Source organism: Eleutherodactylus coqui, chromosome 2, assembly GCF_035609145.1.
Source record: "Eleutherodactylus coqui strain aEleCoq1 chromosome 2, aEleCoq1.hap1, whole genome shotgun sequence".
NCBI lineage: Eukaryota > Metazoa > Chordata > Amphibia > Anura > Eleutherodactylidae > Eleutherodactylus > Eleutherodactylus coqui.
Window position 1 is genome coordinate 40,882,638 of NC_089838.1, and position 14,681 is coordinate 40,897,318.

Sequence of the window (14,681 nt, forward strand, 5' to 3'; positions counted from 1 at the left end):
CTGCTGGCTAGACCAGTACTGCGGTATGGGACATGCTGGAGAGGCCCCCAACAACAGAGCGGCCAGTAATCTACAGTAAGAATACCCTGCCGGACGTCTTCCGACATCGGAGCTGTACAGCCTTCAGTCAGAATGTCTTTAGATGTCAGACAGTGGATTGGAAAGGGTGAAACTCTTGCCCATAGCACATCGCTGAGCCTACGGGTCCGGATTGGGCGGTGGTAACACCTGTTTGGCTTTGTCACTTTAGATGGCGAGAACAAGGCAGCATCTGCGCTATTCTTGCCCTCGGAACAACGGGAATGCAGATGGAACACCATTAGAGGCATATTTTCACCTCAAAGCGATGGCATATTGCTAACCGGTCATAAATTTGGGGTTGATTTTAAGCGCCTTCTAGTGGCAGCTAAACTCAAACTCCCCTGCAAACTATCCAGATGACTGGCATGGGGGTCCAGTATACATACATTATAGGGAAAGTGGTTATTTTTTCTTTTTTTGACCTTGCTCTAGGTAGATTGGTTCTTTCTCTAATGTATGCACTTACCCCATTGCACTAACATTGCTTCTGTCGCTAAGTCTACGGTGTAAGAAATATTAACTAACCCTGCACTAATCCACTTATATAATAGGAGTCCATACACTATATAGGAGCAGATTTATGAAAATACTTTTACACGCAGTGGAATTGGTGCATCTTTTCTGCAGTGGAAAATATGCATCAAAATCGGGGTAAAAATCCATACCATTGGTGCGTATCAACCCTTTCAGTTGATTGGCTGCAGACCCGCATCAGGATCCGCACCAGTGGTTTGGATTTACACGTATTTTCAGCTGTAGAATATCCGCACCAATTCCACTGCGTGTAAACTTGTCTATGTTGCCCAATCACAGAGCAGCTTTCATTTCATCACCACACTATGAGGAATGAAAGCTGCGCTGTGATTGGTTGCCAGTCACAACATAGACAGCTTGGGGCTGTTTCATAAACCTGCTGCTGTGGGACTACATGTAGGTTTTCATTAGTAGATGATTATTAGGATTTTTATGCAAGATCTTGTGATTGCGAAATGTAAGAAGGTCAATTAAAAAGTGGTTTTTAAGTTAGTTGAAAGAAGCCCTTTTATCTTGTATTGTGGCTCGTGTATTACACTGATCCTGGAGAGGATTTGGGGTCCATATGCATGATGCTATAGGCCGCCTGCACACAGGCGGATTTTTCCTGGAGCGGGCGTCCGCAGCAAATACCGCCCATAGCATGCTGTAGAAAAGTGATTCTTCATGCACAAGAGTGGAAACCAATTGCGGTTTCCGTTCACGAATGAAAAATCGCACTATGCTTAATTTACCTGCGGTTCCCAATCGGACGGCTTCCATTGAAGTCAATGGAAGACGTCCGAGATGGGCCGTGGAATCTTGACCTGCCGTGTGCATGAGGCTTTAGCGTGTGATTAGTCTACATATAGCTGCTGTCCCTGAGCGCGAACAGCCGCCCATATTATAAACGGAGTGCACATACAGCGCTCTAATCAACCAGCTGTAGGACATTTTTAGACCTGTGTTGGAACCTTTTTGGAGGTTCTATCGCAGATCCAGCACTAAACACCAGAAGAAATAGCGCTGCGTGCAGAGCTTATGTCCAGCAAAATGCCGGACATCTGAGCGGAAACCAAACGGACCCCATTATAATCGCTGGGGTCTGTTCAGTCCCATCCTAAGACTGCTCCGATCAAAAAGGAGAAGTGGCAGCAGGGATGGCGGTTACCAGCCGGACATGGACACCTCCGAACACTCTGGATAATGCGCAGGGCTTTAGGATGCCTTCACTCTGGCGATTGCGATATTGCCGTGAGAAAATTATGTAAAATCATGACTTGTTTCTTCAGAATTTTTTTTTAGCGTCAGTGCTGCTTTTTCCTCACAAAAACTGCACCACCACTTGCGATTTTCTTGCGCGTTTTTTTTCACTCGATTTCTGCCTTGATTTTTTATTTTTTTTTATTTTTTTAAAGTCAATAGGACTTTCTAATGTTAAAAATGCATCGCACAAAAATTACAAGTTTGTGCCTTGCGATGCGATAAAAAGGAGGCTCCATAGGGAAACATGGGAGATAGGTTCCATCTTTTCTTTTTTTTTTTTCCTAGCAAAATCACATGAGTGAAAACATTGGAAATGTGAAAGAAACCATTGAATCTTTGGTTTCATAATTCTTCATTTTTTACGGACTCTCACACGCGATTTTATTGCCAGTGTGAAGGCGCCCTTAGGCCCAATGTCCAGGTACGGATTTTATTTATAAAATCCGTACGTGGCCCCCGCACAGGAGATCCGTGCGCTGTGCTGCCCATAGGGGTGCATTAGCAGCCATAGGGCAGCTATAGCATGTGGATGTGATTTCTTCCTGGCGTGCGGGTCGCACGCACGGGAAGAGATTGCAGCATTCTCCATTTCCCTGCGGGTCTCCCGTACGGACGGCTCCTGCAGCTTCAATTAAAGCCTATGGAAGTCGTCCGTACCCCGGGGACAGCCGCAGCTGTTTTTGTGCTGTGCCGCGAATACGCCGGAGATTTAAAAAAAAAAAACAAAAAAAAACTCTGCGCGGCGCATACGCGCGGCAAACTGCCGAGCACATCCGCCGGACAGAAGAAAGAAGCCCCGCAGCGTCCGGAGAGGGTAAGAAAATGTATTTTCCCTCTCCATGGCCGTGGGCACGCACAGGTTCCACTGCCGGATTCAGCAGTGAAATCCGTGCCTGCAAGTGGACGCAGTGATTTAGTGAACACCTGGGCATGACGCATGTGCCAGTCCGGCCTGCAGAGGCCCTGTATAATGGCAGCTGCCCAGTGACTACACACAGTCTTGTACTCGGGGTTTATAGCTCTGCAATGTCATGTAGTTGTAAACCATTAACTTTAAATCCCTTTTTTAAGTCCCAGCTGGAAATATCTTGAGGTGACACACCCGGGCGCCCCTGACAACTGGCACAACAAAAGGCTTGTTTGCGGTATTTTTATTTCACAAGAATCTGGAGAGTTGAGTCATTTCCACCCCGTCTGAGTTCTTTCATTGCATTTGTGTCTGTGTGCCTGGAAAACCTCAGATTCCATGCGCCGAGCCCAATAACGAGCACCTCTGTCTATTACTGCTTACATCACTGCCCTGTGCCAGGCTGGTGTCATTATAGTACATATGGATCAGTGTCTTAGAGTAGAGGCCAGTATATAACATTTATCACCTGTGGGAGGATTCAGAAAAGTGTAGAGAGAGATCTTGTGAGGATAAAATAATAAAATACAACATTATTTATATAGCCCAACTTATTGCACAGCGCTTTCAGGTAATTTATTTATTTCGCCCCCCCCCCACCACCACCACCAAGCTGGGTACTCGTTTTTCTGAACTCTGAAGGATGGAAGGCTGCGTCAACCTTGAGCCGACAACCTGAACCATGCGGGATTGAATCCGTAACCTTCAGGTTGTGAGCGAGAGCTTAGGCCTGCATACTGCTGTCCTAACACTCTGCGCCACACAAGGGTAACATACTGGGAAAAACTTTTCATATTTTTTTTCATACAGAATTTCACATAAACAGGAACTTTAAGGATGTTTCAGTAGACCGTGATTGTCCTTAACTGGATTTTAGTATCTTTTATAGGTTATGGGAATGAGAAGTGGTTGAAAACTGCAGTGAAATGGGGCTTCTAATATATATATCCATTTCTGTCACACAGCTGGAACGATTCACAAGTATTAGGATGAAAAAGGAAAAGGAGAAACCTTATATGTCCCACAGGAACTCTGCAAACTATATGGACAATCCTCTACAGACTCTACAGGAACTCAATGATGAGACGGTCCTGGAGTTGTTTGAACAGATGCTGGTAAGTTACATGTCCAGGAGCTCCATCCGCCGTTGAGGACATGGGAGCAACTTAAGAATGCAGTACTGAAAAATCTAACAATAAAAATATATTGTATCGTAAATGTATTTTTTTCAGCAGTTTGTACCAGACTACTAAAGCTTGCAACCCGCGTCAAGGGTCCCCATGATTGGAAGTCCCTACACTTAGATTACAAATCAGAAAATTTAAGCAAATCCATTTCAAAAATTGCCATGAAAGGCCATACATAGTCATGCGAGATTTGTGCATCTCACAACGCACACTTTACACAAGATTCCCGACCGTGTGAAACTGGCCAGTTTCACACGGTCGGGAATCTTGTGTAAAGTGTGCGTTGTGAGATGCACAAATCTCGCATGACTATGAACCCCATTCTTTTGATTGGAGTCCTCTACATGCGCGGTGTCCTATTTTTTCGCATTCCTCCCAGTTGTTTTCAGATGGACAGTAAAATGCATGGCGCAGCGTGTGATTTGCACACGAGTGTGATGCAAGGTCTTCCATTAAAAATAATGGGAAACACTTGCCGATCATCCAGCGTGACTGAAAGCAACGCTGGAAGATGGCTACTTTTACTGAAGTGATGGCACTGAAAAATGCCTCACACCTCCGTGAAAACTTACGTTGGCGAGCGCAATATCAGCCTTAGTTTCTTGGCCCAATTTTGCCCTCTCTCGTGTGTAGGTAGCCTTAGGCCGCCTGCACACGAGCAGAAATTCCGCGGCGGGATTTTCAACGGAATTTCCGCCGCTGGAAGCCTGCATAGGATTGTATTAACAAACGCAATCCTATGTAGACGGCCGCGATTTTGACCGTGCGAAATATCGCGCGGCAAACAAATCGCAGCATGCTCTATTTCTGTGCGGGGCTCTCAGAGCCCCGCACAGAAATGTCACTCACCCGCCGCCGGCTCCGGTCTGCGCATGCGCCGGCTGCCTGGCAAGCCGCCACATCAAACAGCCGGAGCCGGCGGGCGCGGGTGAGTACGCGCTGGTCCCTGCAGGCGCTTGGGTCGGGTCCCACGGCGAGAATCCTCGCTGCCGGATCCAACCCGCCCGTCTGCAGGCGGCCTATCTGATGCAAAGATTCAAGGGAGCACAAACTCCAGTTTGCAGCAACCTGTAGAAAAGACAAAACGGCAACTTTAGGGAAAACCACAGCAAAAATGTGCAGTTTTACTGCTCTTTTTAATTTATTCCTGCATGAACCATCCCTTGTGAAGGAAGGCAGAATGCTATCTGCAGAGGCTGCACAAACTACAGCTGTGTACACACCTACCACGTACTGCTTGTATAGGATGCCAGTCGCACAGTTGCATGTAGCGTGCCATGCAGCATTACACCCTCTTATTGAGGCCCGTACTATTAGCTCACACAGTTACATGTAGCGTGCCATGCAGCATTACACCCTCTTAGTGAGGCCGACCTTTTAGTTCACACAGTTACATGTAGCATGCCATGTAGCATTTCCCCCCCCCCCCTCTTAGTGAGGGCCATACTATTAGCTCACACAGTTACATGCAGCGTGCCATGCAGCATTACAGCCTCTTAGTGAGGGCCATACGATTAGCTCACACAGTTACATGTAGCGTGCCATGCAGCATTACACCCTCTTAGTGAGGCCGACCTTTTAGTTCACACAGTTACATGTAGCATGCCATGTAGCATTTCCCCCCCCCCCCCCTCTTAGTGAGGGCCATACTATTAGCTCACACAGTTACATGCAGCGTGCCATGCAGCATTACAGCCTCTTAGTGAGGGCCATACGATTAGCTCACACAGTTACATGTAGCGTGCCATGCAGCATTACAGCCTCTTAGTGAGGGCCGTACTATTAGCTCACAGTTACATGTAGCGTGCCATGCAGCATTACACCCTCTTAGTGAGGGCCGTACTATTAGCTCACACAGTTACATGTAGCGTGCCATGCAGCATTACACCCTCTTAGTGAGGGCCGTACTATTAGCTCACAGTTACATGTAGCGTGCCATGCAGCATTACACCCTCTTAGTGAGGGCCGTACTATTAGCTCACACAGTTACATGTAGCGTGCCATGCAGCATTACACCCTCTTAGTGAGGCCCGTACTATTAGCTCACACAGTTACATGTAGCGTGCCATGCAGTGTTAAACCCTCTTAGTGAGGCCCGTACTATTAGCTCACACAGTTACATGTAGCGTGCCATGCAGCCTTACACCCTCTTAGTGAGGGCCCTACTATTAGCTCACACAGTTACATGTAGCGTGCCATGCAGCATTACACCCTCTTAGTGAGGCCGACCTTTTAGTTCACACAGTTACATGTAGCATGCCATGTAGCATTTCCCCCCCCCCCCCCTCTTAGTGAGGGCCATACTATTAGCTCACACAGTTACATGCAGCGTGCCATGCAGCATTACAGCCTCTTAGTGAGGGCCATACGATTAGCTCACACAGTTACATGTAGCGTGCCATGCAGCATTACAGCCTCTTAGTGAGGGCCGTACTATTAGCTCACAGTTACATGTAGCGTGCCATGCAGCATTACACCCTCTTAGTGAGGGCCGTACTATTAGCTCACACAGTTACATGTAGCGTGCCATGCAGCATTACACCCTCTTAGTGAGGGCCGTACTATTAGCTCACAGTTACATGTAGCGTGCCATGCAGCATTACACCCTCTTAGTGAGGGCCGTACTATTAGCTCACACAGTTACATGTAGCGTGCCATGCAGCATTACACCCTCTTAGTGAGGCCCGTACTATTAGCTCACACAGTTACATGTAGCGTGCCATGCAGTGTTAAACCCTCTTAGTGAGGCCCGTACTATTAGCTCACACAGTTACATGTAGCGTGCCATGCAGCCTTACACCCTCTTAGTGAGGGCCCTACTATTAGCTCACACAGTTACATGTAGCGTGCCATGCAGTGTTACACCCTCTTAGTGAGGGCGGTAGTATTAGCTCACACAGTTACATGTAGCGTGCCATGCAGTGTTACACCCTCTTAGTGAGGCCCGTACTATTAGCTCACACAGTTACATGTAGCGTGCCATGCAGCATTACACCCTCTTAGTGAGGGCCGTACTATTAGCTCACACAGTTACATGTAGCGTGCCATGCAGCATTACACCCTCTTAGTGAGGGCCGTACTATTAGCTCACAGTTACATGAAGCGTGCCATGCAGCATTACACCCTCTTAGTGAGGGCCGTACTATTAGCTCACACAGTTACATGTAGCGTGCCATGCAGCATTACACCCTCTTAGTGAGGCCCGTACTATTAGCTCACACAGTTACATGTAGCGTGCCATGCAGTGTTAAACCCTCTTAGTGAGGCCCGTACTATTAGCTCACACAGTTACATGTAGCGTGCCATGCAGCCTTACACCCTCTTAGTGAGGGCCCTACTATTAGCTCACACAGTTACATGTAGCGTGCCATGCAGTGTTACACCCTCTTAGTGAGGCCCGTACTATTAGCTCACACAGTTACATGTAGCGTGCCATGCAGCATTACAGCCTCTTAGTGAGGCCCGTACTATTAGTTCACACAGTTATGTGTAGCACGTGGTTCATGGCAGGACGCAGAAGCTTTCATTAGTCCTCAGGCTTCTATGGCAACTCAACTGCACTGCGCAATTTTCGTTCTTGAAGGGCAAATAAGGGGGACAGTGGAACCCCCTCATTCTGAATAGTCTTTTAACTATTTAGATGCTGCTGTCAGTTCCAAGAACAGCATCTAAATAGTTAACTCCAATCCTGGCCATTAATCTCCAATCCGGGTTGCAGTGCCCAGGCGTCAGTCGTGATTTACAGCCGACACCTGCTGTGCTGTAGAGGTTGTCCAGGTGTGGCTGAATTTTTAAAAATGTGTAAAACAAAAATACTGTATTTACGTGTTAATCTCCACAGTGATTCAGCTCTGCAGCACCCACAGTACTTCCAGGCTTTATTATAAATGGCTACCCCCTGACTCCTGGACCCAAAGTGCTGTTCTCTTGCATCACATCTTAGATGCTGGTACCCAGGAAAACATGTGACCACTGTGGCCTCTGATTGGCTGCAATAGGCAGCTTGTAGGTGTTCTTTAAAAAAAAGACTGGGAGAATCGGGGAAACTGCAGCGCTGGAGCACGAGAACAGCTGCATTTATTTCAACACATTCAGAGCCATTTTAAAAAAAATGTCCACCCGTGGAGAACCCCTTTTGAGCTCCTGAGCCTCCTTCATAGAATAGCACGCAGCAGCTGTACATGTATGGCAAATATGTAAGGCCCAATGCACACGGGCGGATTTTTGCTGCAGAATCTGGAGCGTGCGTCCGCTGCAGATTCTGCAGTCCTGCGTCCATGCAAAAAAGATTCTTAATGCACTCGAGCCGAAACCTTTTGCGGTTTCCACTTGCGGATGAAAGATTGCAGCATGCTCCATTTTCCTGCGGTTCTCGAACAGAAGGCTTCCATTAAACTCAATGGAAGCGGTCCGACCAGTGGCCCGTCTGCAGTTGACATTACGGACGGACCGCAGATTCTACGGGAAAAGCAGAAGTTTTTATTTAAAAAAACTCTGTACGCCACATGTCCGACAGCGAGCCTTGTGGGCCATCTGCAGTGCAGAAAAGCCAGAAGATGAGAGGTCTGCATGGACGCCTCCGCCTACACACACAGGTACACAGGGTCACCGGCCGCAGTCAGGGTTGGATTCTGTGCGGGATTCCGCAGGTGAAATCCGGACCTGCCATGTACATGAGGCCTAAGAGACCTAGTTTACATTGCTAGCTCTTAGAAGTAAATGTATACACAGTACATCACTGATAAGTATAATGTGTTCCATGCAGTATTGATATTTAGCGGGATGTCTCTGGATAGAGCTTAGTTCACTTCCCTATTTTATCTAGCAGGAAAATAAATGTTGGTTACATCTGTAGAGCCGGCTCCGAGGGGTATACTGGCATCTCCTTTGCTTCTCACAGCCTGGCAGCTAAGAGGTGCGGGTTGGATGGCTGTACTGTAAGGAGGGGGCAGTATCTCTTAAGAGAGGAGAGGGGCTGTACGGGGCCCCAGTGTATGCCTATAGAATGGGATATGTCGCAGATTACCGTACTATTAGTGGTATTTCTGGAGCGCTCTTGACATACACATCCAATCTCTAGCCCCAAAACCTGTCTTATCTAGATAGAAATGTGTGGGTTTACCAATTGCACTGCAACCACAAAATACATGTGGGTACAAATTGTGCAGTCATAGACTTTGGGGACACTTGTATTTGAAATGGGGAACTCCACTAAGAAAACCCAAGAACCCCTTCCAGCTGATGTGACTTGTAGGTTGTGGGCTCCCAGAGCTGCTCTACTATGGATGGTAACGCTTCTCTCTTCTGTGCATTCCTAGAACGACATGAACCTCAATGAGGAGAAACAGCAGCCTCTTCGGGAGAAAGACATCATGATAAAACGGGAGATGGTGTCTCAGTATCTGCACACCTCAAAAGCCGTAAGTTCTTCGCCTTATTGAGTGCGACATTGCAGTCTGGATTGGGATATATTCAGCCTATGGTAGGATTTTGCATTTGGGGGCAGTTTCTGCTTTTCTGCTGATCAACTTGATGTTACTGCTTTTAAATGGCAGTTACTAATCGCTGGAAGTGGAGTCAAAATGACTTCATATCACTGTAAAAGAGGACCATACTAAAGGCCCATTTACATGCGAAGATAATCTTTCAAACGATTGAAAAAAAGAGTGAGAGTTTTAGCAATCTTTTAGCATAAAGTGTTAATGGACACTGATGGCCATTAACACTTTATCTTCTTCATTTGCATGTAAACGGGCCTCTGGACGCTGTTTGCAGAGCTTGCAGTGTATGATTAAACACACGCCCAGCTGTGCGCACAGCTGCACTGTTCTCATAGCGGCTGCTGGCAAATTACAATGTAATCTCCCGGCTCCCACTGAGAACACAGCATGCGGTCTATTGAGAGACACTTGATCTCTTTGTGGCTGAAGATAGATTTAAAGTTCATCTTAAAATCCTCGTTCAGAGGAAAAGTGCACGTTGCCCGCGTTTACATGTAACAATTATCGCTCAGATTTGGTCGTTTGAATGAATTTTGAGCAATAATTGTTGCATGTAAATAGACCTTTACAAATTCGAGGGGGGGGGGGGGGGGTGCAGAAGGGCCACACATAGTTATGAGGGAGGTTTCCAATACTGATGATCAGTCACTCACATACACATTCAAGAGTGGGGTGACCGCTTGATATTCTAACTGATCAGCGCTGTCATCAGTGTTGCAGTTTGAAATCCTCTTTTATGGTCTGTCAATTATAAAATGTTTCAGACTAAGTTGTTAAACACACAGAAAATGAGAAGGATTTTAAGCTGCAGCTCTGATGACAGGGAAGGATTCAGTTTATACCATTAATTGCAAAAACTGATTCAAGTAAACCGCAAACGGGAAAGGATCATCAGCAGCAGCAGCAGTGCCAATAAGCCCAACCCACTGCAAACTGTTGTGCCTTCAGTCCAACCTGCAGAGCACAGTGCAGCAGCCACCATATTACACTTGGTCTATGCAGTCCTGTACAGGAAGTGCTGCTTTCTCATTTTACTTGCATGCTGTTCATAGTTTTATACATGCGCCTAGATGAGGCTTCTATAAGAGGACAAGCACACGGTTACATGTAACACACTATGCTGGCTAGCAGGCTGTCCCTCATGCCTATGATAGGAGGTGATGCGGACGGCTCAGCACCTTTTAGATTCTGCTAAGTCATTGATGTAAACTTTCAACTTCTTCATATGGTTCCCATTTTGACATTTCTCTTTGCCTTGAACACACAGGGTATGAACAAGAGAGAGAGCACAAGGTCTGCACAAATGTATATACAGGATCTACGATCCGGTTTGGGGGACTCGAACCTCCTGGCCTGTTTAGAGTCTCTTAGAGTCTCGCTCAACAACAATCCTGTCAGGTAAGCAGTGGTAGCTAGTACAAATATACAGATACTGGGGTCACGTTTTCGCTGGGTAGTTCTAGCTGTGTTTTAAGCCATAGCCAGGAAGGGATCAAAAAGAGAGGGACGTATACGCCAAAAGAAATGCATCAAAAACCATCCTAAATGAAAATGACCTTGGTGAGATTTATGAAATAAACAGTTGAAGTGGGTTTCCGCTAACCTTTTAGATCGTTTTTGTATTTTTAAGCCATGTTAATCTTGTGATAGGCATGAGATTTTACTAGCCATTACTTAGCTTTGCTTTGAAATTTACTCTAAAGTCCTCATAGAATCGTAGAATGGTAGAGTTGGAAGGGACCTCCAGGGTCATCTGGTGCAACCCCCCGCTCAGGGCAGGATTCACTAAATCGTCCCAGACAGATATTTGTCCAGCCTTTGTTTGAACACTTCCCTTAAAGGAGAACTCCCCACCTCCTGTGGTAACCTGTTCCACTCATTGATCACCATCACTGTCTAATATCTAATCTGTGTCTCCTCTCTTTCAGTTTCATCCTATTGCTTCTAGTCTTTCCTTGTGCAAATGAAAATAGGGCTGATCCCTCTGAACTGTGACAGCCCTTCAGATATTTGTAGGCAGCTATTAAGTCTCCTCTCAGCCTTCTCTTCTGCAAGCTAAACCTTCCCAGATCCTTTAACTGTTCCTCATAGGACATGATTGGCAGACCGCTCACTATCTTGGTAACTCTTATCTGAACTTGCTCCAGTTTGTCTTTTTTTCCCCATTTTTAAGTGGGGTTCCCAGAACTGGACACCGTATTCCAGATGAGGTCTGACTAAGGAAGAGTAGAGAGGAATAATTACCTCATGTGATCTAGACTCTATGCTTCTCTTAATACATCCCAGAATTGTGTTTGCCTTTTTGACTGCTGCATCACATTGTTGACTCATGTTCAGTCTGTGATCTATTAGTATACCCAAGTCTTTTTCACATGTGCAGCTGCTTAGCCCAATTCCTCCCATTCTGTATGTTCTTTTTTTCATTTTTCTCGCCCAGATGTAGGACTTTGCATTTCTCATTGTTAAATACCATTCTTTTAGTCACCGCCCACTGTGCAAGCTTTTCTTGATCTTTTTGAATCCTCTCTCTCATCTCTAGTTTTAGCTATCGCTTTGAACTTTGTGTCATCAGTTTCCCCTCAGTTTGCTCCTCCATATGATTTATAACAATGTTGAACAACACTGGGCCTAGGACAGATCCTTGTGGTACCCCACTTGACACATTCGTCCACAGTGAAGACCATTTAGTAAAGTTATAGTTTCCCTCTGCTGTTCACCACACGTACTATTCTCCATTTTGGGTCATTTGTTGAATTAAATGTAGACCTCTATTAGGTCATTTTACAATTTGTTCTGCTTTTTTTCCCACCTTTTTTTTAGTTGGGTGCAAAATTTTGGTGCCGAAGGTCTTGCCTGTTTACTTGATATTCTCCGACGACTACAGGATGAACAGTCAATGTAAGTACGGTTGGAATCGCACACGTGAAATAGTACGTATTTAGAGGTGTTTGTCGACAGAATTAAAGCATATTGCCTTATTGAGGTGTACCAGAGTGAGGGTTCATGTGCATGACCATATTAACCTCATCGTTGTACAGGGCTGTAATAGGGCATCCATAAATTTGCATGATGCCCTACTGTATTTTTCTATGCCTCAGAGTTTGTACCATGACATCAGATGTTAGGTAGCTGTTCTCCCCTTCACGGTGAGACTAGTCCTGTAATGCAGGGCTATGAGGTATACTATCCAGCAGAACTCTGGAGTACCTATTGCTCCATAGTACGGAGTCTTGGGGATCCCCTACTACCCCACGTATCTACCATATGCCATCTACTAGAAGCTTTAGAGTATATTTTGGGAGGTTATGTGATTTTTAGGTTTTCATTCCTTTATTTCATTGACATTTCTACGTTTTCCAAGCTGTAGTTGTCCAATTAGAATTGGAAGAGGGTTTTTTTGCAGTCTGATTTTGTAAAAAATCTATTAGAACAAAAAAAAATTGCTCAGTGCTGCATTAGGCGCCGCATGAACGGAGTAAACATCCCTAGAGGCTTTGTGGAGAATAGACCTGCTAGGGCCGTATGTATGGAGCCAAGTGTCTAGGAAGCTTTCTGACATCTGCAGGTCTGTTTGCACCCCCAGCAATTGACACATCTATACTTTATAGCTGCATAGGTTGCTCATAGTATCATGACTGGTTGGGATCGTTTAGTCGGCTGACCCTAAATTTAAAAAATGTGTCTGTTTTTTTTCTTCCTTCTTTTTGCGGTCTAGACCTCGCGATTCCAAGAGCGAACATGAAATCATCAGATGTTTAAAAGCTTTTATGAATAACAATGTAAGTACCCACTTATTCATGGAAACCTGTTAATGCCTTTTTACACGGGCCGACGGTCTTCTAAACGACTGCACGAGCGCGGACGTCACCGCTAAGACTGAAAGACCTGCTGCCGGCTCATGGGCTTCTCATCTGCTTCTTGCTCAGTGCTTCACCTCCTATGGGAAGTTCTAAGCGGGGAGCGTTTACACTGGACAAGAAGCCAACAAGGTTTTTTTAAGATGACTGAAAAGTTAGCTTAAACAGCCACAAACAAGTGAGCGATTGTGAAATTTTTTTTTTCTTCCTTTTCACACTTAACCATTATCACTCAAATTCATTTGTTTGAACAAATTTTGAGCATTCTTCGTTACGTGTAAATGGGCCTTTAGGTGTTATATGCTGCCAGAACCACAAACTGCATGCAAAAATTTCTCTGCATTTCAGAGCAAATGCACCTTAAGGTAACATACGTGAGGGCAATTTTGCTGTGGGAAATCTGTACCAAAAATTCAACCAGTGTAAATTGTGCAACAAAATACACATGTATCTTGAATTTACTGTGGATTTCACCCATCATAAAGGGCAAAATCTGCACTGAATGTCTGCAGAAATAATTTAAGTGCTGCGGATTTAAAAATTCACGGCATATGTCAAGTTATGCCCAGAAAATATCCGCAGAGTGTAGCAAATATCGGGCATTAAATCTTATTTAATTTGCTGGTACTTTATTACATTGCAAAATTTCCTCAAGCAAACCCATTTGGCAATTCACATGTGTAGTAGAGTACCCTACCTGCTGCTGGTTACAAGCAGAAGAGCCACAAGTGACAGCTTCTTCCTATACAGATGGGTTAGATTAATAGGTCTGTCCCTATAGGGAAACACTTGTCAGTCTAGCCAAGCAAGGTGTCGCCCAAACTCGTGCTTGCTTTATCCCAGAGGCGACCTGCATAGCTATTAGCTATAATGGTCCGGGAAGTACCAGTATCAATAGTAGTAGTTTAATGTTTGTGTTTTCTCCCAGCTGATGAGAATCCTCATTTCTGCTCTTTTTTTTACCTACAATATTCTGTGCTCTTTTATTTCCATTTCTAGTTTGGAATAAAGACAATGCTGGAAACAGATGATGGAGTTCTACTATTGGCGAAAGCCGTGGATCCCGCCGTTCCTGCCATGATGATTGATGCATTGAAGTTGCTCTCTGCTTTGTGTATTCTTCCACAACCGGAGGAAATGTAAGTTCATTTATTTTGTATTGATTTATAATGTGTTTTGTCCTTCTTCATTTACACGCATATTTCTTGTAATCCAACCGTAGATTTATTACCAGGACAAAGGGCCTGAATGAAACCCAAATCCTAGAAATAGACCAGTCTGTCAAATCCGCGTATTCACCAAACATATTGTTCTACTCTATGCAGCCATATGCTGAACATTTGGTTATCGCAGCTGAAGACTCCAAGGG

The 14,681-nt window shown here is 45.3% G+C and overlaps 1 protein-coding gene across 3 annotated transcripts in view; it reads left to right on the plus strand.

Moving 5' to 3' along the window:
- The window catches only part of DIAPH1 (diaphanous related formin 1), a 231,586-nt gene that overhangs the window by 45,898 nt on the left and 171,007 nt on the right, over window positions 1-14,681 (plus strand). For all 3 annotated transcript variants that reach the window (XM_066590633.1, XM_066590631.1, XM_066590632.1), the window contains 6 exons: window positions 3,733-3,882; window positions 9,273-9,374; window positions 10,723-10,853; window positions 12,276-12,353; window positions 13,171-13,234; window positions 14,312-14,451. In XM_066590633.1, the coding sequence (XP_066446730.1) occupies window positions 3,733-3,882; window positions 9,273-9,374; window positions 10,723-10,853; window positions 12,276-12,353; window positions 13,171-13,234; window positions 14,312-14,451 (665 nt within the window). The remainder of the gene's footprint in view (window positions 1-3,732; window positions 3,883-9,272; window positions 9,375-10,722; window positions 10,854-12,275; window positions 12,354-13,170; window positions 13,235-14,311; window positions 14,452-14,681) is intronic.